Source organism: Dama dama, chromosome 9 (genome assembly GCF_033118175.1).
Source record: "Dama dama isolate Ldn47 chromosome 9, ASM3311817v1, whole genome shotgun sequence".
NCBI lineage: Eukaryota > Metazoa > Chordata > Mammalia > Artiodactyla > Cervidae > Dama > Dama dama.
This window is the reverse complement of record NC_083689.1, coordinates 30956396-30981883: the sequence shown is the minus strand read 5'-3', so window position 1 is coordinate 30981883 and position 25488 is coordinate 30956396. Positions and strand designations below refer to the sequence as shown.

General features: G+C 36.9%; 1 protein-coding gene and 1 pseudogene across 1 annotated transcript in view; both read right to left on the bottom strand.

The window, feature by feature from the left end:
- Positions 1-725: 725 nt before the first annotated feature.
- Positions 726-858, bottom strand: LOC133063053 (U2 spliceosomal RNA; annotated as a pseudogene).
- Positions 859-21390: 20532 nt separating this feature from the next.
- The window catches only part of LOC133062798 (receptor-type tyrosine-protein kinase FLT3-like), a 47503-nt gene continuing 43405 nt past the window's right edge, over positions 21391-25488 (bottom strand). Inside the window, exon 3 of the mRNA XM_061152177.1 lies at positions 21391-23943. Coding sequence (XP_061008160.1) covers positions 21606-23943 — 2338 coding nt within the window. The 3' untranslated portion in view covers positions 21391-21605. The remainder of the gene's footprint in view (positions 23944-25488) is intronic.

Below are 25488 nucleotides of genomic sequence, written 5' to 3'. Positions count from 1 at the left end.
TCGTCCCCTTCTTCTCCTGCCCCCAATCCCTCCCAGCATCAGGGTCTTTTCATTTGAGTCAGCTCTTCACATGAGGTGGCCGAAGTATTGGAGTTTCAGCTTCAACATCAGTCCTTCCAATGAACACCCAGGACTGATCTCCTTTAGGATGGACTGGTTGGATCTCCTTGCAGTCCAAGGGACTCTCAAGAGTCTTCTCCAACACCACAGTTCAAAAGCATCAATTCTTTGGCACTCAGCTTTCTTTATAGTCCAACTCTCACATCCATACATGACCACTGGAAAAGCCATAACCTTGACTAGACGGACCTTTGTTGGCAAAGTAATGTCTCTGCTCTTTAATATGCTGTCTATGTTGGTCATAACTTTCCTTCCAAGGAGTAAGCGTCTTTTAATTTCATGGCTGCAATCACCATCTGCAATGACTTTCAAGATAGATCTGTACTAAACTACAATCAATATTAAAAAGAGAATCTATTCTGTTTTTAACAATACTTGGAATGGGGATATTACTTGCCAAAATAACATTTCATTGGCTTTGGATAAAATGACAGACACTGAGAATATTGCTCTTGTTTAAAAATATAACAAATATTTACGAAGTGGCTACTATGTGCGAGACCCTGTATGTAGCACTGGATATATATGTGCATGCTTTCAAAGAGCTTCCCCCTTTGTTTCTTCTTCTTTCTTCCTTCTTCATTTTCTTTTTTTTCCCCCACAGAGTAAGTTCCTATTCCAACTCCCTGCTCCAAAAATCCATTGAATATATAGGCCTCAGATAGAGAATGTATCAGATATTAAACTGATAAGAACAGATGCTACACTTGATCTTAGCCAAAAAGGCTGAGAAGCCAAAAAGCCTATCTAGTTAGGCTATCTGCAGGTAAAACATGATGTGATAAGTGCTGTGAAAAGAACATGCACAAGAAGGAACAGTCAGCACTGGAAGTCTGAGAAGGCCTCCTGGATTACGAGTAATATAAGTAATGAATGGTAAATAGGAGTTCTTCAGCTAAAGAGGCAGAGACAGAAAAGGTACCCCAGACTGAGGCAGTAGTATGCATAAAAAACTTTTAGGAGAAGATATTCTCTTAGGAAAAAAAAAAAGTTTATTTTATTGTGGAGTGGCAAAATTGGAAGTATGGAGAGAGGAAATAAATATCCTACCACAAACCAGGTGAGAAGGAAGACAGCCTGTTCTTAAGTAGCATGAAATGGACAAAAAGAGAAATGGATGAATTAGACAAGTTTGGGGTGGGTGGGGGAAAATTGACATGATGCATTTATTTCTTGTGCTGGCCAAAAGAGAAAGTAGTGAGGAGAGGATTTCCAAAGAAGTGGTTTGACTAAATAGATTAATGGCTTGCCATTTATTGGAATTAAAAAGTCAAAAAGAATCATGTGTAGTTAGTGGGGAAGTAGGCATCAGGGATTTTCAGAGTGAACCCATGTAGGCAAAGTGATAAATTTGACTTTTAACATGTTAGTTTAAGGGGAAATACATGGTAGATATCCAGATGCCAGATAAACTTGTTCTGAAACAGGAGAGAAATCTCTGGAAATATAAATTTTTTAATTATCAGATTAAAGCCTTAGCTATGGAGATATCTATAGATAGCAGAAATGATAGTCAAGGATAGATCTTGAAAACTAAATTGGCAGTCTTAGGAAGAAGGGCCAGTGATGAGATTGAACAGGAAAATGAATCTAAAGTGTAGAAAGACAGGAAGGACTAATATTCCAGAAGCAAAAAAATGAGTTAGCTATCAACTGTTGGCAAATAAGGTATCTGCTCTTTGTCTTTAGATATATTTGGTGACTTTAATAAAAACAGAATTCATGGAGGGGTTCTGACTACTACAATACTGCAGGGAATGGAGAATTCAGAAAGTGATATAGAACTAATAAAGGAATTACTTCTTCCTGATTGAAATAAATAAAATACAGAATAAAATACTTAAATACCAAAATATGCCAAGCCAAAATATAACTATAGAAATTCAAAACATTCCACCCCAAAATATACCACTTTGGCATAGTGATTATATTGAGCTGTAGGTACTTGAAAAGCAACAAATGCAGGGAGAGGCTTTCTCTGAACTCCTCTTATCTGCCTAAAGATAGATCCTCTAAAAGGAACTCCGTTGTCATAAATCCCCTATCTGGAAATTTCATCAAACAGGAAAGATTGATGCTTATCACAGGAGGGGAGGGGAGAAGTTAACATGACTCCCAAACAAATTTTCCCACAAACTATCATACTTCCCATTTGTTCTTCTAAAGGCTCATTCATCTTTTCTAAAAGCATTTTCTTTCCCCTAAGAAACCTACACCCCTTCTCCCATTTCTCTATTAAAATGGTATTTAAGCCTGAATTCCTGTCCATTTTAGTTCACTAATTCCTAAAATGCCAATGTTTATTCTAGTTCACTAATTCCTAAAATGTCGATGTTCACTCTTGACATTTCCTGTTTGACCACTTCCAATTTGCCTTGATTCATGGACCTAACATTCCAGGTTCCTATGCAACATTGCTCTTTACATCATCAGACTTTACTTCCATCACCTGTCACATCCACAACTGGGTGTTGTTTTTGCTGTGGCTCTGTCTCTTCATTCCTTCTGGAGTTACTTCTCCACTCTTCTCCAGTAGCATATTGAGCACCTAATGACCTGGGGAGATCATCTTTTAGTGTGATATCTTTTTGCCTTTTCATACTGTTCATGGGGTTCTCAAGGCAAGAATACTGAAGTGATTTGCCATTCCCTTCTCCAGTGGACCACATTTTGTCAGAATGCTCTACCATGACCCATCCATCTTGGGTTGCTCTAAATGGCATGGCTCATAGTTTCATTGAGTTGGACAAGGCTGTGGTCCATGTGATCAGTTTGACTAGTTTTCTGTGATTGTGGTTTTCATTCTGTTTGCCCTCTGAGGGATAAGAGGTTTATGGAAGCTTCCAGGTGGGAGAGACTGACTGTGGGGGAAACTGGGTCTTGTTCTAATGGGTGGGGCCATGCTCAGTAAACCTTTAATCCAATTTTTTGTTGATAGGAGGGGCTATATTCCCTCCCTGTTGTTTGACTAGAGACCAAACTATGGTGGAGGTAATGAAGATAATGGGAATCTCCTTCAAAAGGTCCCACTCAGTGTCCCTGACCCTGCAGGAGGAAACAGCCGACCCACACCTCCGCCAGAGAATCCTGGTCACTCACAGGAAAGTCTGGGTCAGTCTCTTGTGGGGTCACTGGTCCTGAACAGGAATAGGGAAATTTAACTCAGATGACCATTATATCTACTACAGTAGGCAAGAATCCCTTAGAAGAAATGGAGTAGCCCTCATAGTCAGCAAAAGAGTCTGAAATACAGTACTTGGGTGCAATCTCAAAAACTACAGAATGATCTCTGCTCATTTCCAAGACAAACATTCAATATCACAATAATCCGAGTCTACACCCCAACCAGCAATGCTGAAGAAGCTGAAATTGAACAGTTCTATGAAGACCTACAGATTTTCTAGAACTAACACCCAAAAAAGATGTCCTTTTCATCACAGGGGAGTGGAATGCAAAAGTAGGAAGCCAAGAGATACCTAGAGTAACAGGCAAATTTGGCTCTGGAGTACAAAATGAAGCAGGACAAAGGCTAACAGTTTTGCCAAGAGAACACACTGGTAATTGCAAACACCTTCTTCCAACAACACAAGAGAGGACTCTACACAGGGACATCACCAGACGTTCAATACCGAAACCATATTGATTATATTCTTTGCAGCCAAAGATAGAGAAGCTCTATACAGTCATCAAAAACAAGACTTGGGAGTTGCCTGTAGCTCAGATCATGAACCCCTTATTGCCAAATTAAGACTTAAATTGAAGAAAGTGGGGAAAATCACTAGACCATTCAGGTATGACCAAAATCAAATCCTTATGATTATACAGTGGAAGTGACAAATAGATTCAAGGGATTAGATCTGATATTTAGGAGTGCCTGAAGAACTACGGACAGAGGCTCAAGACATTGTACAGGAGGCAGTGATCAAGATCATCCCCAAGAAAAAAGCGATGCAAAAAGGCAAAATGGTTGTCTGAGGAGGCCTTACAAATAGATAAGAAAAGAAGAGAAACTAAAGGCAAAGGAGAAAAGGAAAATTATACCCATTTGAATGTAGAGTTCCTAAGAATAGTAAGGAGAGACAAGAAAGCCTTCCTCAGTGATCAATGCAAAGAAACAGAGGAAAACAATAGAATGGGAAAAGCCAGAGATCTCTTCAAGAAAATTAGAGATACCAAGGGAACACTTCATGCAAAGATGGGCACAATAAAGACAGAAATGTATGGACCTAACAGAAGCAGAAGATATTAAGAAGAGGTGACAAGAATACACAGACAAACTGTACAAAAAAGATCTTCACGACCCAGATAACCATGATGGTCTGATCACTCACCTAAAGCCAGACATCCTGGAATGTGAAGTCAAGTGGGCCTTGGGAAGCATCATTACGAATAAAGCTAGTGGAGGTGATGGAATTCCAGTTGAGCCATTTCAAATCCTAAAAGATGATGCTGTGTAAATGCTGTGCTCAATATGCCAGCAAATTTGGAAAACTCAGCAGTGGCCACAGGACTGGAAAAGGTGAGTTTTCATTCCAATCCCAAAGAAAGACAATGCCAAAGAATGTTCATACTACTGCACAACTGCACTCATCTCACATGCTAGCAAAGTAATGCTCAAAATTCTCCAAGCCAGGCTTCAACAGTACGTGAACTGAGAACTTTCAGATGTTCAAGCTGGATTTAGAAAAGGCAGAGGAACCAGAGATCAAATTGCCAACATCTGGTGGCTCATCAAAAAAGCAAGAGAGTTCCAGAAAAACATCTACTTCTGCTTTATTGACTACTCCAAAGCCTTTGATTTGTGGATCACAACAAACTGTGGAAAATTCTTAAAGAGATATTGGAATACCAGACAACCTTACCTGCCTCCTGAGAAACCTGTATGCAGGTCAAGAAGCAACAGTTAGAACTAGACATGGAACAACAGACTGGTTCCAAATTAAGAAAGGAGTAAGTCAAGGATGTATATTGTCACCCTGCTTATTTACCTTATATGCAGAGTACATCATATGAAATGTCAGGCTGGATGAAGCACAAGGTGGCGTCAAGATTTCCAAGAGAAATATCAATAACCTCAGATATGCAGATGACACCACCCTTATGACAGAAAGTGAAGAAGAACTAAAGATCCTCTTGATGAAAGTGAAAGAGGAGAGTGAAAAAGTTGGCTTAAAACTCAACATTCAGAAAACTAAGATCATGCATGGCATCCTATCCATCACTTCATGGCAAATAGATGGGGAAACAATGGAAATAGTGACAGACTTATTTTCTCAGGCTCCAAAATCACTGCAGATGGTGACTACAGCCACGAAATTAAAAGACGCTTGCTCCTTGGAAGGAAAGTTATGACCAACCTAGACAGTATATTTAAAAGCAGAGACATTACTCTGCCAACAAAGGACTATCTAGTCAAAGCTATGGTTTTTCCAGTAGTCATGCATGGATGTGAGAGTTAGACAATAAAGAAAGCTGAGCACTGAAGAATTGATGTTTTTGAACTGTGGTGTTGGAGACGACTCTTGAGTGTCCCCTGGACTGCAGGGAGATCAAACTAGTCAATTCTAAAGGAAATCAGTCCTGAATACTCATTGGAAGGACTGATGCTGAAGCTGAAGGTCCAATACTTTGGCCACCTGATGTGAAGAACTGACTCCTTGGAAAAGACCCTGATGCTGGGAAAGATTGAAGGCAGGAGGAGAAGGGGATGACAGAGGATGAAATGGTTGGATGGCATCACTGACTCAATGGACATGAATTTGAGCAAGCTCCAGGAGTTGCTGATGGCCAGGGAAGTCAGGCTGGCTGCAGTCCATGGGGTGGCTAAGAATCGGACGTGACTGAGGGACTGAACTGATCCTGAAGCCGGAATTCTAAGCTACCTCGGGAGTTACTCATTTTTCCCTGGGTATCTCCCATGTATTCATGAGCCACATATGTTAATAAATTTCTATCTGCTTTTCTCTTCTTAATCATCTTTTATCAGAGGAGTTCTCACCTAAAAATTTAGAAAGCTAAAAGGAATAATTATTTTCCTCCCCTACAATAAGATATTTAAGTGTATAGCCAAACTTTAATGAGAAAAATCCTTATACACCATGATTGAAGAAGAAACTGAAAGCTAGAGAGAAAAGTGGGAACTAAATGCAAGTGGTCCAAAGAGATGGAAACCAAAATGCAGACTAGAGGCTGGCACTTTAATGCCTGCTGGACAATATGAGACAAGGTGTTAGGCCCATGCATAATGAAGTTATTTACTACATACAGAATTTTCTGCATAAATCCACCCATCACAAAAGCCAGAAGCAATAAAATTTACTAGTCAGTAAATTTTAAAAAACTGACTCATAAAGAATTACAGTTCCAAACCTGCAATGTATTCAAGTAAGTACTCCACATACAAACTATCATAAAATTCCTGAAACCCAAGTTTCTCATTGGTTCCCAGGAGAAGCAAAGGTAAATCTATGCTCTAAATATGTTTTCTTCCATTACTTAGTACACTTATAGTGAAAACATTCTTCATTGAAGAGTATTCTCTAAAACTTATAAACTACATGAGAATTTGAGCCATTCTAGTGGAGATAATAAATGATAACACAATTTTAAAGAGTGAGTATCAAGTAAATTCTTCATTTGTTTGAAGAAGCTGTGGTGTAAAAAATAGAAAAAAGGGGAGAGAATAAACTGCAGGGCAATAGGGACTTAAGAATGAGAAAGATTTGATTATGTTTGTGTACTGATAAGAAGAAATTCACCTTTTAGAAAGGTGAAAATAAAGTCATTTGAAAATTGAGGAATAGTCAGAGCTAAATAATTCTGAAAAAATATTTGAAGTGTAGGTGTATGATTCTTTGTGACTCCATGGACTGTAACCTGCCAGACTGCACCATCCATGGGGTTTTCCAGGAAAGAATACTGGGGTGTGTTGTCGTTTCCTTTCTCCAAGGAATCTTCCCAACCCAGGGATCGAACCTCGTTCTCCCTCATTGCAGGCAGACTCTTTACCGTCTGAGCTATCAGGGAAGTCCCATAGGTAAGAGAGTAGCCTTAAACTGTAGGAGAACAGTTATTTTGAAAAGAAAGAAAATAAATGTAGGTGAATAAGAAAAAAATTTGTAGGAAAGAGGAACAAAAGTAGAAAAATTTTCAATTTGATAACATTATCTCACTTAATTCTTACAACAATGATATTTGATATTGTTACTAATCTCACATAAATTGACATTACATAATTTGCTGAATTTGTTTACTATTAAGGGCAAAGCTGGAATTCGAATCCAAGTACTTTCTCTTCATAATTTTATACAAGTATCATATAATAAAATTTCTACTGAAACTCAAATACTGTAGAGATGACCATGTTAATCAATTACAACACCCTGGAAGAAAGTGATCAGCTATTTTTTAATCAAACTTTCTACAATGAGGATATCATCATGCCATTTCTCACGGTAAGCCAATATGTCACATAAACTATGGACCCCATGAACTGTAGCTCACCAGGCTCCTTGATCCATGGAATTCTCCAGGCAAGGATATTGAAGTGGGGTGCCATTTCCTTTCTCCAGGGGATCTTCCTGACCCAGGGATCAAACCTGGGTCTCCCGCAGATTCTTTACCATCTAAGCCACCAGGGCTGGCTCCTATGTAAGGTATATGAATGCACTAAAAATGAACATAGATTATAATTACATAGCACTACAACTAGATAAAGTAAAATCACTAAATTTATACATTAATTCTTCATAAGAGCAGCATAAATAATTTGTCTCTGACCTGATCAGGGGTATTACGCTGTCTGTAGGCACACAATCCTACATGCACACATTCATAAGTATAGTTTATAACAATTGTCTGCTTTCCTATCTCTTCCTTTAGCTTTAAGTTTAAATTCTATCTTCTGAGAGATCTACTTTATCCACCAAATTGAAATTGTGCTTGCTCTATTAAATTTTATCACTATATCTCCACAATATCTTTGAATTGAAACCCTTTTATTTCTATGACAACTTCTGACAAACTTTTATTTGAGAAGCACAAATTCAATGTATCAAAAATTAGTTCACAACACTAATTAAACAACTCAGAAAATGTGTATCTGAGTGTCTACTATTGACTAGATACTGTTATAAGCATGAGGATACAGAAATAAATAAAGATACAAAGTCCCTGTATACATAGAGCTTTTTTTAGAGGAGAATTAATAACAAATAAAATGAGTACAATACTATTATTTAAATAAATTAGCATAACACAATATGAAGTAGTATAGTATGCTACTGCTGCTGCTGCTAAGTCGCTTCAGTTGTGGCCGACTCTGTGACCCCATAGATGGCAATCCACCAGGCTCCTCTGTCCCTGAGATTCTCCAGGCAAGAATACTGGAGTGGGTTGCCATTTCCTTCTAGAATATATAACACTAGCATATAACATTAATGTAATATATATAATAAAATCTGTTAAATGTATTAAGCTATACACATGTTATGGGGCTTCCCAGGAGGCTCAGTGGGTAAAGAATCTGCCTGCAATTCAGGAGATGCAGGTTCAATCCCTAGGTCAGGAAGATCCCTTGGAGGAGGGCATGGCAACCTGCTCTAGTATTCTTGACTGGAGAATCAGCAGGCTACAGCCCATATGGTTGCAAAGAGTCAGATATGGCTGAAGTGACTGAGCTTGCATGCACACATATACATACTATAGTATTTTATAACCAAGAAAAGAACAACCAGCAGTGAAGGAACAGTACAATTTCTAGAAATTATGTGGGACTAGAAAGAGTTAATTTTTATAGACACCAGAATGGAGAAACTGTGTAATGTATGGAAATAAAAGAACTCCAAATGGGAAATAAAGAAATAAAACTTACTATGTGAAGAGGACATGATACTATACATAGAAAATCCTAAGAATGCCACTGGAAAAATTACTATAACTCATCAAGAAATTTGGTAAAGTTGCAGGATATAAAATTAATATACAGAAATCTGTAGCATTTCTATACACTAACAATGAATTATCAGAAAGAGAAATTAAGAAAATATTCCCATTTATCATTGCATCAAAAAATATAAAATACCTGAGATAAAAGACCTCTTTTACATAGTGGTAAAAGACATGTACTTGGAAAACTTTAGGACACTGATGCAAGAAATTCAAGACAATACAAACAGATGGAAAGATATACCATGTTTATGGATTAGAAGAATTAATACTGTTAAAATACCATACTCCTCAAGGCAATCTACAGATTCAGTGCAATCCCTGTCAAAATACCAACAGTATTTTTCACAGAAACAGAACAAATAATTCTAAAATTGTATGGAAACACAAAAGGCTCCAAAGAGCTAAAACAATACTGAGAAGAACAAAACTGGAGGCATCATGCACTCTCATTTTGAAGGATATTACAAAGCTACAGTCATCAAAACAGTATGATACTGGCACAAAAACAGACACATAGAACCATGTAACAGAATAGAGAGCCCAGAAGTGGACCCATACTTGAATGGGCAACTAATCTACGGCAAAGCAGGCAAGTATACACAATGAGGAAAATACAGTCTCTGCAATAAATGGTGTTGGGAAAATTAGACAGAAACAAGCAAAAGAATCAAAGTGGATTACTCTTTTGCATGATACACAAAAATAAGTTCAAAATAAATTAAAGATTTAAATGTAAGATTTAAAACTATAAAACTTGTGGAATAAAACTCAGGCAGTAAGCTCTTGGATATCAGTCTCAGAAATATTTTTATGGACATGTCTCCTTCTCCTTCCAGGCAAGGGAAATAAAAGCAAAAGAAACAAATAGGACTTCATCAAACTAAGAAGATTTTGCACAGCAAAGGAAATTATCAACAAAATGAAAGGACATTTACTGAATGGGAGAAGATATTCACAACCAAATATCCAATAAAAGGGTTAATATCCAAAATATACTAAGAACTTACACAACTCAACATCAAAAAGCAAACCACCTGGTTAAGAATGGGCAGAAGATCTGAATAGACATTTTTTCCAAAGAAGACATGCAGACGACCAACAAGCACATAAAAAGATGATCAATATTCCTCATCATCATGTGTTAGTCGCTCAGTCATGTCTGACTCTTTGCAACTCCATGGACTGTAGCCAGTCCATGGAATTCTCCAGGCAAGAATACTGGAATGGAAAACAAAAAGAATACTGGAATGGGTTGCCATTTCCTACTCCTCATCATGAGGAAAATGCAAATCAAAACAACAATGAGGTGTAAACTCATACCTGTCAAATTGACTATTACCAAAAAAAACAACAAATAACAAGTTTTGGCAAAGGAAAAGGAAAACCCTCATGCGCTGTTGGTGGGAATGTAAAATGGTGCAACCACTATGGAAAAGACTATTGGGATTCCTCAAAAAATTAAAAATAGAACTACATATGATCTAGCAATCCTACTCCTGGTCATTTAACTGAAGAAAACTAATTAAAACAGACATGCACCTCACTGTTCATTGCAGCATTATTTATAATAGCCAAGATGTGGAAGCAACCTAAGTGCCCAACTATAGAATAAAGAAGATGTGATATACATATATATGCAATAGAATAATACTCACCTGTAAAAAAAAAAGAGTGAAACCTTGCCAATTGCAACAACATGGACATATCTGGAGAGTATTATGCTAAGTGAAATAATTCAGGCAGAGGAAGGCAAATACTGTACAATTTCACTTATAGTGAAAGCATTAGCCACTTAGTCATGTCCAATTCTTTACGAGCCCATGGTCTCTCCATGGAATTTTCCAGGCAAGAATACTGGAGTGGGATTCCATTCCCTTCTCCAGGGGATCTTCTCAACACAGGGATTGACTTGGGTCTCCTGCACTGTAGGCAGCTTCTTTACCAGCTGAGCTACCCTAAGTGAAATCTAAAAGAAACAAAACAGATGAACAAATGTAACACAACAGAAAACAATGTAACAGAGAGAAACACAGGTGGTTGCTAGAGGGGAGAAGAGTAAGGGACAAAAAAAGGAGTGAGTTAGAGTAAGAACTTCCAGATGTTCAAGCTGGATTTAGAAAAGGCAGAGAAACCAGAAATCAAATAGCCAACATCCAATGGATCATAGAAAAAGCAAGAGAGTTCCAGAAAAACATCTACTCCCACTTTATTGACTACACCAAAGCCTTTGACTGTGTGGATCACAACAAACTGTGGAAAATTCTTAAAGAGATGGGAATACCTGACCACTTTATCTGCCTCCTGACAAATCTGTATGCAGGTCAGAAAGCAACAGTTAGAACCAGACATGGAACAACGGACTGGTTCCTAATCAGGAAAGGAGTACGTGAAGGATGTATATTGTCACCCTGCTTATTTAATGTGTGTGCAGAGTACATCATGCAAAATGCCAGGCTGGATGAAGCACAAGGTGGAATCAAGATTTCCAAGAGAAATATCAATAACCTCAGATATGCAGATGACACTACCCTTATGGCAAAAAGTGAAGAAGAACTAAAGATCCTCTTGATGAAAGTGAAAGAGGAGAGTGAAAAAGTTGGCTTAAAGCTCAACATTCAGAAAACTAAGATCATGCAAGGTATCCTATCCATCACTTCATGGCAAATAGATGGGGAAACAATGGAAACATTGACAGACTTTATTTTCTTGGGCTCCAAAATCACTGCAGATGGTGACTTCAGGCATGAAATTAAAAGACACTTGCTCCTTGGAAGAAAATTTATGACCAGCCTAGACAGCATATTAAAAAGCAGAGACATTACTCTGCCAACAAAGGTCCATCTATTCAAAACTATGGTTTCTTCAGTAGTCAAGCATGGATGTGAGAGATGGACCATAAGGAAGGCTGAGCGCCAAAGAATTGATGCTTTTGGACTGTGGTGTTGGAAAAGACTCTTGAGAGTACCCTGGACTGCAAGGCAATCAAACTAGTCAATCCTAAAGGAAATCAGCCCTGAACATTCATGGAAAGACTGACGCTAAAGCTGAAACTCTAATATTTTGGCCACCTGATGCAAAGAACTGACTCACTGGAAAAGACCCTGATCCTGGGAAAGATTGAAGGCAGGAGGAGAAGGGGACAACAGAGGATGAGATGGTCGAATATCATCACCGACTCGATGAACATAAGTTCGAACAAGCTGTGGGAGTTGGTGATGGCCAGGGAAGCCTGGCATGCTGCAGTCCATGGGATCGCAAAGAGTTGTACATGACTGAGCGACTGAACTGAACTGAACTAGATTAAGAGGTACAAATTTCTGGTTGCAAAATAGTCATGGGTATGAAATGTATGACATGGGAAATATAATCAACAACTCTTTAATATCTTTGTATGGTGGCATATTATAACTAAACTTATTATGGTGATCATGTTTAAACACATAGAAATATTGATTCACTATGCTGTGTAACAGGAACAAACACAGTGTTGTAGGTTAGTTAATACTTTAACAACAAACAGACCAACAAACTCATAGAATAAGAGTTAAGATTTGTGGTTACCAGAGTTGGGGTTGAGGGTAGGGGAAATTAGATGAAGGCAGTCAAAAGTCAAAGCTCTAGTTATAAGATATATATACATGACTTGATAATTAATACTGCTGTATGAAAATTAACACTGCTGTCTGAAAGTTGTTGAGAGTAGATTCCAAGAGTTCTCATCAGTAGGAAAAAAATTATCTATTTCTCTATTTTGTATCTGTATCACCTGACGAAAGCTCACTAAGCATGAGATAACCATTTTACAAATTTGTAAGTCAAATTATTATGTTGTATACCTAAACTTATACAGTGGTATATTTCAATTATATCCTAATAAGCCTGGGGAAAATGAATAAAATAAAATAAGTGCCTATATCATAGAGCGGGAACAAGTTGCTAGAATTCAAGGCCCTCTCTGTTATGACCTCACTAACTTTTTTCAACTTCATTTTCCTCTCCCACTTCTCACTGCCATACTGAGGCCACATGTATCTTTCCATCACCCACACATACATTCAAAGTGATAGTGAATATCTGAAATGTGTTAGACACTGCAGGTGACGGGTTATCAGAATACGTAAAACATAGTCAGTCATGAGGCAAACAATAGACCAGACTTAATATTCAAGTGTAATAACTTGTCCAGAATCTTCTTGAGTCCCAAATTGACAAATACCACCATATAGAATCGGAAAGGTAACATTAAATGAAGATGGGTGATAGAGGCATTTCAGCTAATATCACTCTCTACATCAGCTTTGTAAGCAACATAATATAGACTCTTTCCTCAGCAAAAGTGAAAATCCACATAAAGTGGATCTTTGGTGAGTTGTCTGAAAATGGTAGAAACTGAAAATGATAGAACAATGAGTTTCAAGGGTTTAACAAATAGTAGTTCTCATCTGAAACGCTTTTCTCCTTATAACCCCTACCCAAGTAGTAATCTTCCTTCAATGCACAATATTTACTCACATTGTTCATTTACCCGTTCACTCATATTATTTCATAGAAGTACATGTTAATCTCTTATTATTTAGCCTTTCACTTGCATGTGTGTTTAAGTGCTTGTCTGTATGTGTGTGCACGCATGCTGTGCATTTTCAATATACTGATAGGATTGTGTGTTATACTTGTACTTCAAAAAGTATCCAGAGAAGCATTTTATGCAGAATAAAAATGAATAGCTACTAATAGAAGGATTAAATTCATGTTAATAACAACAAATTATTGAAAAGGGCCAAATAAATAATCTTTTAATTACTTCTTTGAAATCGTAATGCAAGTTACTAACTGAAGCTTTTAAAATCACTGACTTGATGCCATATAGACACAATCACAAAAGACTTACAGATAGCCTACCTTTTCATGGAACTAATTTTAACAAAAAATGAAACCAAGAAACAGAACCTAGCAGGTGTCTCTGCCAATCATGTAAGATATGCTGACCATTTGACAGGTCATTGCATCTGTGATAAGAATTGACAAATTATAAGTCTAAAAAGTTACAATTCTCTAGACTGAGATATAATTTGTGTTACCAGAGATGAGATCCACCTTACTTTATGAGGCTGATATTTGAAAGATGGATAGTAATATTTTATTCCATAAGGACAATGCTAATATCATCCTTCATTCTTAACCAATCTTTTTATGAAAGCAAGAGCCAGAAGCCTCAGGGCATCATATTGTACCTAATTACAATAAAGGAATCCCTGTATCAGATTTAAGCATTAAATACCCACATTTATTATATGTGTTGTTTGTATTGCTAAGATAAAAAAAAGTCATGACTAAATAATCTCTACCCTAAGGATCTGTGGGTTTAAGCCAGGCAGTATTTGAGCTGTCAAATAGAAGAAACAATACTATAAACAGTACAAAAGACTTAGAAAATGCTCGTTCCTTAAGCACAGAACTGGAGGTGCATTTTAGAGAGATGATTATTGCTTGTTAAGGAGGCAAAAAGTTCAAAGAGAGCACCTGTCTGACTCCCAAATCACTCTGAAAGAACAATAAAATAGGGTTTTAAGAAGTTTTAATGGTAATTCAATCAGTGAAATAACTAGTGAAAATTTATTATAATAACATGCAACTTGGTTACAGCAGATGTCCAGAATGGCCAAGGCTTATAATCTGCTAAAAAAATTAACTTGAATTCAACTATCATTTACTATACACCTAGAATTTCACTGACTCTACAAGGAGTGTAAAGAGGTAAAAGGTATTATTCTTGACCTGAAGTAGCTTGGTGTCTAGTTAATGACATATGAATAATCCTCAAGGAATATGCATAATGCTACTTAAAGGAAATTAAATGTGCTAGATGGTATTATAGTAAGTCTATAGGAAATTTAAATAAGAGAAAGTCAGTGTAGAGTGAAATGAGCCACGGCAAGTTTCAGGGAATCAGATGCCTTTTCAATTGGGTTTTGAGCAATGTGTTAATCATATGCCCTCCCCATGACAGCATGCGGTTTTACTTGGATTTGGTAGATATCCAAGTTAAGGAGAAGAGCAAGAATAAAGATAGGAAATGAGACAAGTGTAAACAGAGAACAGAAATACTGCAAAAACTCAGATATACCGGGCCCATTGTAGGAAGATCTGAAAGGACAGTGGGAAAAGCCTGCTTCTATCCCTGAAGGAGAAGGACAAGGACACCTGGTAGGACTTGGGCATCAGAATGAAGTGATGAAACGGAATTCCCCGAAGAATAATTCAACAAGAATATACAGCATAAAATGCAATCCACAGAAACTTTTAGCAGGAAAGAGACCATATAATAACCGTGGTATTTGGAGATAAGAATGAGAGTTCTGACAAATGAGAAGGAGAAGAAATGCCACATTGTGGGGAATTTTCCTATACAACCACCTCCCCACCTTGCAGATCACTCAGTTTTTACAACGATCAGGAAACATCTTGTTTCCTGATGTAACTAAGATCTTGTAACTAAAGCCCAATGCTAACATGGCATTTGGAAAAAGTTTCCCTGCACAGGCTAGGTTAGGCAGCTGAGCTTTCTGGGCCTCCAGGTATCATGACACAGACAGTCTTCTTCCTCACAGTAAAAGGAGATTAAGATCACCCATTGTGCCAGTTCCCAGAGGAGAGTTTAACAGCAGCAAGAAACAGGGCATAGTAGAGTGTAAATATTCTGTTACCAGGATAAAGAGCTGTGAGCTGAAAATGAAAGCAGTGGACCTTCTGTGTGTTGTTTAGTCAACCAGGGAAGGTTTGAATAAAACTCTTATTTATATTTTTCTCTCCACTGTTGGCCTGGCTTAACCAAAATTGATAGGCTTTTTTAAAAATTTAGACTACTATCACTTTTGCCATCATTTCTTCTTTATTATTATTAACACAATTAGTTTTATTATTGGAATTGGATGAGAATAACAAAAATAACCTGTTAAAAAGTCCCCCAGTCATATTTGACTACAGTTATAAAGTTGGTTCCTACTCAGTAAGTTAGGAAATTAAAAACACTAAATCTAGGATTTTCTCCACTGGGACCTAATCCAGTCCAATTTAGAAGTTGAGGATTTATAAAGGCTTTTCTGAAAGAAATGGGAAAATGTCAGCTACAATTTCTTGCTAGACTTGAAGTGAATCTATTAACCTTGCCCAGAGAATATAATGTTACAGTTATCTCATTTACAATGTTATTGTATATGATTTATGGCCAGAGTATCAAGCTTCAAACTAGGTTTTGTAGTTTTAAGTTAAATTTACATGTCTGTAATACAAATGATTTTTTTCTTGTTCAGATAAAAAGATATTAAAAAGTGATTTATAATATTTCAGTTGGATGGAAAATACACAGTATGACTTAGTCTACTGAGGGAAAAAATATTAGTTAGGCAGCTATTATGAATATGTACATTCACACTGCTCAGTGCTTCCCATCTTTTAATGTATGCTTGGGTATCAGCCACTAGATATCTTTAGAATTCCATTATATTTAGACTATGAGACACAAATCTATATGAAAGTCAGATTTAAAATAAAAGAACACCCAAGAGGACGAGGAAAAATGCACCTTCTCTGTAGTGCACCTAAGATCATAAATGCTGAAACTAACTTAAATATCATCTTTTCTGCAGGTGTCTTCTACCAAACAGCACAAGACAGTCTTAAAATATATTCCACAAAAGCATCTCTAACAGTATTATCATTTATTGAAACCTAAGAGAATTTGCTTAACCATGAACTATATGTTTGAGATGTGATTTGGAAGTATTGTGTTTTATTGAAAATGGTTGATATAATGCTACCTGAAAGATATGACTGACAACTGTAAAGTCAGGACCAATTATGAGCGAGACTTAACATTTACCACCAAACAAACAGGCTTCCCAGGTGCTAGTGGTAAAGAACCCTCCTGCCAAAGCAGGAGACATAATAGTCTCGGTTTTGATCTCTGGATAGGGAAGATCCCCTGGAGGAGACCACGGCACACATACACCAAACAAACAGCACATGCGTGTGCATGCCCAGTTGCTCCAGCCACGTCCAGCTCTTTGCGCCCACATGGGCTATAACTCGCCAGGCTCCTCTGTCCACGGGCTTCTCCAGGCAAGAATATTGGAGTGGGTTGTCATCCTCTCCTCCAAGGGCTCTTCCCTACTCAGGGATCAAACCCATGTCTCCCGTGCCTCCTGCATTTCAGGTGGATTCTTCACCCACTGAGCCACCTGGGAAGCCTAAATAGCACACAGTGTCCTATACATTTAAATTAAAATAAAAAAATCTTGTTGGCATCTTCCATATAAGCTACGTACATATATATGCAAATATTTCAAAATCAATTTCAAATCAATTTCATAATTTAAAGGTGCAATTAAAAATAAAACCCTGCTGCTCAAGCTGTATTCATTGACAATGCATACATATGTACTGTCTATATATAGAAACTTATATATGTATATATATACATATATATACACACACACATACCAAATGAAATTAATTTTATTCAAAATTCCTATATAATTACTTAATTTTGTGTGCTTTAACTCTACCTGTTCATATTTGGGAAAGCTTTTTAAATCTCCCACTATGGTAGCACTTTTTTTTAAATATTGATTTATTTGATGGTGCCAGGTCTTAGTTTCAGCATGCAAACTCTTAGTTGCAGCATGTGGGATCTCGTTCCCTGTCCAGGGATCGAACCCAGGCCTCCTGAATTGGGAGCATGGAGTCTTTAGCCACTGGACCACCAGGAAAATCCCTATAGTTGTATCTTTAACAAGCGCTTCCTATCAGTTGAAATTATATTAAGCCTCTAATAAGAAATAACTAAAATAACAGTCCTGAACAAAATAGTGATTTATTTTTTTCTCACAAACCTGCAATCTAAGACAAACACAGTAGTTCTCTGTATTTATCAGTGGGAAACATGTTACCTTCATTCTTTCTAGCATACAATCTTTAGCAGCTGGCTTTCACCCTGACCTGGACACAGTCATCTTGTCAGGTCAGAGCACTTCAGAGTCACGTGTTTCACGAGACAGTTGCTAGATTTCTAGCCATCTCACACACATTTAAGTCAGAAGAAGGATTAAAAAGATGAATTCACAAGGTGCAAACAAAGTAGGCCCACTTCAAAGAATTTTCCCCTGAAACTCCACCTCACCATTTCTGCCTACATCTTACCAGTGCCTTCAAGGCAAAATGGAAAAATGTTACTCACTAGAAGCAATGCTACTATCAATACTTTGGCTGGTGTTGAAGTTTTGTGTTGAATTGCTTTGTTAGTTGTTACACATGGGATTTATGAATATCACAGCATATCTTTATCTTATTTAATGCTCTCAATTTTAAATACTTTATCTGATATTAATATTAAACATTCTGCATTTTTTGTGTTTGTATCTTCCAGGTTGACTTTTACCCAATTTCTAGTATTTTGCTCAAGATACTGATAGAATGGTGCTGGTGTTGTTTACGTATGGGGCAGAAACGGTGTGATGGAGTATTGTTGTTGTATGTATAAATGTGAAGCATTTTCCATAATTTTCCTCCTTATTCCTGTACCTTTCTCTTACTTCCTGCCACTCTACCATCTGAGCCTGAAGCCTCTTCTTTTGAAATTCTCCAGAGAATAAGGAGGATTCAAATTATCCTTATCTACCAGCAATCTTTATTTTCCCTCTTTGCATTAACTCAACAAGGAGCTAATAGTGACCTTCTCTAGGAATAGGACTAGTGAATTCAACACAAAGTTAAAATTATCAAAAATTATTTGCAATTACTCTGCTTTTGTTCAACAGAATCTCTCTATTGCTTTGGAACACATAATATTACTTTATTAAAAGTTCACATGTTTTGGGACTATCATTAACTTTATGGAAAAGATTTAATTGGGCTATAACAGTGCATTTTATCATACATAAAAAGTCAAGATTTGATTACCTGCATATTTTCTTTCCAAAAATAATGTTCACTATAACTGAAAATTCAGGTTACTCTAGTGAAAATTAAGTTTTCCCAGATTGCTTTCAACTCTGCAAAAGTGTTATTTTACAGCTCTGAGTGATCCCACAAGGGAAATAGTTCCTTGACTTGAACTGGAAATATAAGATTTAAATTGCTCTTTAGTTCTTAGGAACAAAAAGGTGTTTCTATGCCAGTGCTCATAGCTAGAAGAGTTGCCCACTTCCAATTTCATGGTCAAATAGACAAAGGAGTGAGCAGAGATCAATGCCATTTTAAGCCTTGAGTTCATTAGCTGCCTCTGACTCACCACAATCAGTTTTAGTGACTAGGACTTATCCTACCTTGACTAAACAAGTATCCATTTAATCAAAATGTTGTCATGCTTCCAAAGAGAAAAGAAACAACAAAAAAAGTTGGGATTGTATATTTACATTTTTATTATTTTATGAAGAACAGTAATTTACAACCTATATCAATAGGATACTTAGATATATTTTTTCTTCTTTTTAAATGAGTCAAGATGGAGCTATATACTACCAGGAAACATTTTTGAATATCAATACATATGGCCACCAATGATCTTATTATATTTAAATAATAAGTCAACACATAATTAACTCTAAAAGATAAATCTGTATATTGTATCTAAAAGTTCTCTAGTCTTTGTGTGCCCTCTAATTGAGCAAGGAGTTTAGAGCTTCTTAGGAGAGCTTAGTAGAAAATATTTTTTTTCAGCCTGCTTAAATAGATCAAAAAATTTGACATGGTTGTCATGTTTACTCTAAGGTGCTTTATAAGAGAAATGAAAATAGGAAAATGAATCAAGTGAACCAAGTTCTTTAAAAATCCCTTACTTTTAGCGAATATTTGTTTTATCCCAATTATTGGTACTAATATTACTGAGGAACTTAGAAATAATATTTAGAAGAATCTATTTTAAAACTCACTAGATCAGAAAAGACAGCATAAAATACAATGGTAAAACATTTTTCTTATAATTTTTATGCTTATATTTAAGCATAAAACTGAAGATTTCATTTGTTACCAAATACAAAATTATTTTTATTACAAACCTGAAACTTAATTATAAGGATGATTAAAACATAAAGACAAAGTAATCTCATTAAAGCACAAACTATTCATTGATATTGGAAGAAGCTAGAGGACAACTTGACACAATAATTTGCTTGCTTTGGATAATTCATTTCTTTAATTACTTTTAAGTCAGAAATGTGAATTGACTTCAACTAAGCTGGGAAATTCCAGCAATATTGAACTATTTTCAATGATGAGAATATTTTGTTAAATAAACTGTGTTTTTTTAGAAAAAAAAAATGTTTAGAAGAAAAAAATTAGAGAAGCATAGGATAAAGGGCAAAATATATGTGGATCCACACTCTTCCAAACACTTTGCACTTGTTATCTTAGTTAATACTGACAATATTTCTTTGGAGTTCACAATAGAGGTTTCTTTTGATAAATGAGAATAATGAAAATCAGGAAAATTTTCTAAAAGCACAGCTAGTAATTAGTTGAACCAAAAATAAAAGAAGGTTTGTCTGATTCCAAATCCCCACTAATTCTTACTAGGTATGTAAATATAATTAATAGATGCTTAATGCAAGGAGAAAAGAAAAAAATGTAGGTTATATAATTTAAATCCCCTTTCAGTACACCTTGAGTTATGACTATCCCTAAAGCAATATCTATGGTGAATTTGTTCTAGAAAATTTCTGGAGGAAAAGAAACATGATAATTACGTGGGGAACTCTGTGGCATATCCTCATCAACTACCTACATTACCATTTACTTAAATAATTTTAAATCATGTGTTTTCTTGTTTGTTTGTTTTTTTTTTTTTTTTTTTAACATTTCTATAGTAGAAACTTTATTTCCATTCATAAAATATATCACTAGCCCAGGTGGGATGCACGAGACAAGTGCTCCGGCCTGGTGCACTGGGAAGACCCAGAGGAATCGGGTGGAGAGGGAGGTGGGGGGGGGATCGGGATTGGGAATACATGTAAATCCATGGCTGATTCATATCAATGTATGACAAAACCCACTGGAAAAAAATAAAATAAAATAAAATAAAATAAAAATAAAATAAAAAATAAAGGATAGGGTGATCCAGAAAAAAAAATATATATATATCACTAAATAGCTGAAAAAGTTACATATTATTTTAAAACAGATTTAAAAAATCATATTAGCTTTTCCTTAGCAAAATGCTTTTGTCTTCTGTATTTACAAGAGTATACTATACTTCAGGTAGACAATTTTCACTCAAGCCAGCCTGGGAAGGCCTTTGGATGAAGGTAGATGCTTCAGTAACGTTATCAGCTCTTCTTACCTTGTGCAAAGGATGACTGGATTTTACAAAAGTCCCTTTGGAAACAAGAGTAAATACAGAGAGCTTCTAGAGAAAAGTCCAGCAAAGCAGCAGTTGAGAATATATTTTCACTTAGTGATGAAATTAATCTTATTTTGGTAATCTACACAGCCTGTTTAATGTAGGCAGGGGGGGATGAGGTCCTTAAGACTAAGTCGTTTCTCTAGGAATCTTCAGTGTGAGCCTGAGGAGAGGGTAGCCCCAAGTCCACCTCTCTGCTGTAAGGTCGCCTGTTTTGGTAAACAGAAGGACGCTCTGAAACACGGCCATCCATGTTCTGATACATCGCTGCTTCTGCATCTGCCAGCTGACACCCTAAAAATGAAGTCAGGTTAGGGAAGGATGGTCGTTTCCTGGAGTCAAAAGCCCAGCAGGATTGCATTATAAAGTATATTCCTTCCGTGGCATAAAACGGCTGGTCCATCTTGAAACCACTCTGGATGAGTTTGTAGAAGTTAGCATCAGCCGGAATCCCGGGGTAAGGATTGACACCAAGCGAGAATATTTCCCAGAGTAATATTCCGTACGACCAGACATCGCTCTTAATTGTGTAGATGCCCTCAAACAAGCTTTCAGGGGCCATCCACTTCACAGGCAGACGGGCATTCCCCCTGATGACGTAGTTGGAATCACTCATGATATCTCGAGCCAGCCCAAAGTCGCCAATCTTCACCACTTTCCCCTGGGTCACTAGGACGTTCCTGGCAGCCAGGTCCCTGTGAACACACGACTTAAATTCCAGAAATTCCATTCCTTTGGCCACTTGATATGCAAAGCAAAGGAGATCTTCAAAGGTCAGTACATTCAGGTCTTCTTCTTCCTCCAGCCTTTTTTGGTTTTCGTATTCAATTTCATCTTCAGACTGAAATGAATTCCCATTGAACCCTGAGATAGGATCTGAGTCTGGGTGTATTTGAACTTCTCTTGAACCCGGCATACTGGAATTCGGGTGTGATTGGAAAGTGGGATAAAAACTGAAATTATGTTCCTTGAAAATCTCTGTCCACGTCCTGTGAAATTTTTCTCTTTTACTTCTTAGATAGTTGAGAAGGTCGCCGTAGCAACAGTATTCAAAAATCAAGTAAACTGGTCCTGACAGGGTGCACGCCCCCAGCAGATTCACGATATTCTCATGGCTGCCCAGGTGGGTCATCATTTTGAGTTCAGACATGAGAGCCTCTCTCTCCGAGTTGTCTGCTTTTTCTTTCAGCATCTTGACTGCGACCTGGATGGAGACCCCTGTCTTACTAATTCCGTAGGCGGTCGCATTCATCACTTTTCCAAAAGCACCCGACCCGAGGACCTTCCCAAATTCCAAGTTTTCTCTCGGAAACTCCCATTTGAGGTCATACTCATATTCTCTGAAGTCAATGTAGAAGTACTCGTTATCCAGAGAGCCAGTCACCTGCACCATCTGCAGCTGACTTTCGTACCGAAATTGCTTTTTGTACTTGTGACAAATCAGCATGGTTAAAACGGCAATGAAGGGAAGACAGAGGCCAATTGTTGCATAGAATGAGATGTTGTCCTGGATGGAAGGGAAGGGCCCTGGTGAGCTCAGAAGGATTGTCTCACAGGACGTGCCGAGGGCATTGTAGGCACAACACTTCACCAGGAACCCTTTGACGGCCTCGCTCATGTTCAGCATGCTGCTCGATATCCACTGTCCAAATACTTTCCTGTTGGCCTTTTTATTCCAAATTCCTTCTGTGATTTCTTCTGTGCAGTTGGGGGACTTGTCTGAGCACTTCTTCCAGATCCAAGATGGTATCGGGTACCCATCAGAGGAGCAAGAAGCCTGGCTTGCAGATGCCTCGGCCAGCACTTGAGGTTTCCTTCTTATATTCAGCGTGAACTCTTTTGTGAACTGGGCGTCATCATTTTCTGCATGGAAGATATACTGTCCTGGCTGGTGTTTATGATTGCAAAACTTAGATATGCTGTACCCATCGTCCAGGCCACTTTGCTCACAAGGAAATGATTTTCGAGAGAAGGTCCATGTACATCTGATTTGTGGGTATGCTTTAAACCTGACAGAAAAACAAAACTCTTCATACTGGTCAATTTCATAGTCTTCATTTGATTTGGAAACGTTTATAAATCCCTTTTCTAGGATGGTGACCAAAGCTGATTTACTGGGATGCTCTGAAGAGGAACAAGTGTAATAGCCAGTGTCGTTTCTTCCCACTGATGATACAAAAGCAAACAGAATCCGTATCATAGTTCTGTTTGTGGAATAGGTACTCATCTCAAAGTAGCTGCCCTCTTCCAGAGCTTTATTCTCTAATTCCCAGCTGAGCCCGAATCCGTGGTTTACGTGAATGGCTTTGCACCTTATCCATAAGGGTTCCCCTGCTTTAAGAAATAATTGTGGCAGTGTGGTCTGAGGAGTCTGGTTTAGATCTATAGTGAAGAGCTTGGTACATTCCCTGCCCAGCTCATTTCTTGCACAGCACCTGATATCTGTTCCAAATAACTCATGGAGGACGCTCTCCTCCTCTCTTGGTTTTTAATAAGAACAGATTTTTAAAATAAACCTTAAGTGCTCCTAATGAGAAGGAGTAAAGCCAAGCATTATGCTTCATAGCTCAAGTTCCACTTTCTAAAAGTTACTACTTTTACTATTTTCAGATTTTTAGCTGCTACTGGGTACATTTAGGACCCTAAAAAGTATTATTATGACATTATTATCTAATATATACATGAGAAATTATATAGTAAATCTCTATTTAGAAAGATGAGTATTAGTTTATTAAATTCTATGTTTGTTCTTCCAATTTTTATGAGTTATTATTTTGTCCTTCCAGTGATTATTTTGGAAATATAATTATGTTACTTCAGTCTAACATTACATCACCTTTTGAAAGTTCTGTCTTTTAATCCTCACGCTATTATCTAGAGCTACAAACATCTTGCCTTCCACCTCTCCTTTTCTCTTTCTCATTACATATTCTTGCAACTATTACTTTTTTTAGTACATTGCAAACTTTTAAAACATATTTATAACCGTAAATAATAATTCCATTATTAAAAGTTATATTTGATTCTGAAAGCTGAAAACACCCAGTGCTTATGTTACTAGGGATATATAAATATCATACATGAAAAATTAGATAATAACCTAGCAATTTATCTATGACTTGAATATCCTAACAATTATTAAATTCAAATAAAAATGTTCCTAATATAAGATAAAATGCACTCAATGTTTCATATATGTCATAAATTTCTCAAAATAAAACCACAATCTGAGGTGTTTCATATAAAGACAAGATTATATGAGTTTCTCTTCATGGATTTTAATTATTGCCTTTCTTTTTTCTTGTTGATATAAACAAGAAAAATCTTTTGTTTTTAAATTTATCTTTAACATAATTCAGCATCTTAATTTTACAGAATCCATTCCATTCAAACAGAATGCAATCTAGTTTAAACCAATTGATTTCTTTGTTTGCTTATTAAAGCATAATTGATTTACAATATTGCATTATTGTGTTTGTTTCAAGTTTACAGCATAGTAATTTAGTATTTTTGCAAATTATATTCCATCATAGGTTATCATAAGATAATGAATACAATTCCTAGTGCTATACATATCCTTGTTTTTCATCTATTCTATATATAATAGTTAGTGTCTGTTAATCTCATACCCTTAACTTGTCCCTCACCCCTTCCTTCTATACTTTTGTAACCACAGGTTTGTTTTTTATGTCTGTGAATCTGCTTCTGTTTTGTATATACATTCTCTTGTATTACTTTTTAGATTCAACATACAAGTAATATGTAGTATTTTTCCTTCTCTATTTGACTTGTTTCACTAAGCATAATACTCTGTAGGTCCATCCACACTGCTGCAAATGGCAGTTATTTTATTCCTTTTTATGAGGATGGCTGAAGAAGAAGGTTACAGAGGATGTGATGGTTGGATGGTATTACCGATCCAATGGACATGTGCTGTATGCTTAGTTGCTCAGTCATGCCAACTCTTTGCGACCCTGTGGACTGTAGCCCGCCAGGCTCCTCGGTCCATGGGGATTCTCTAGTCA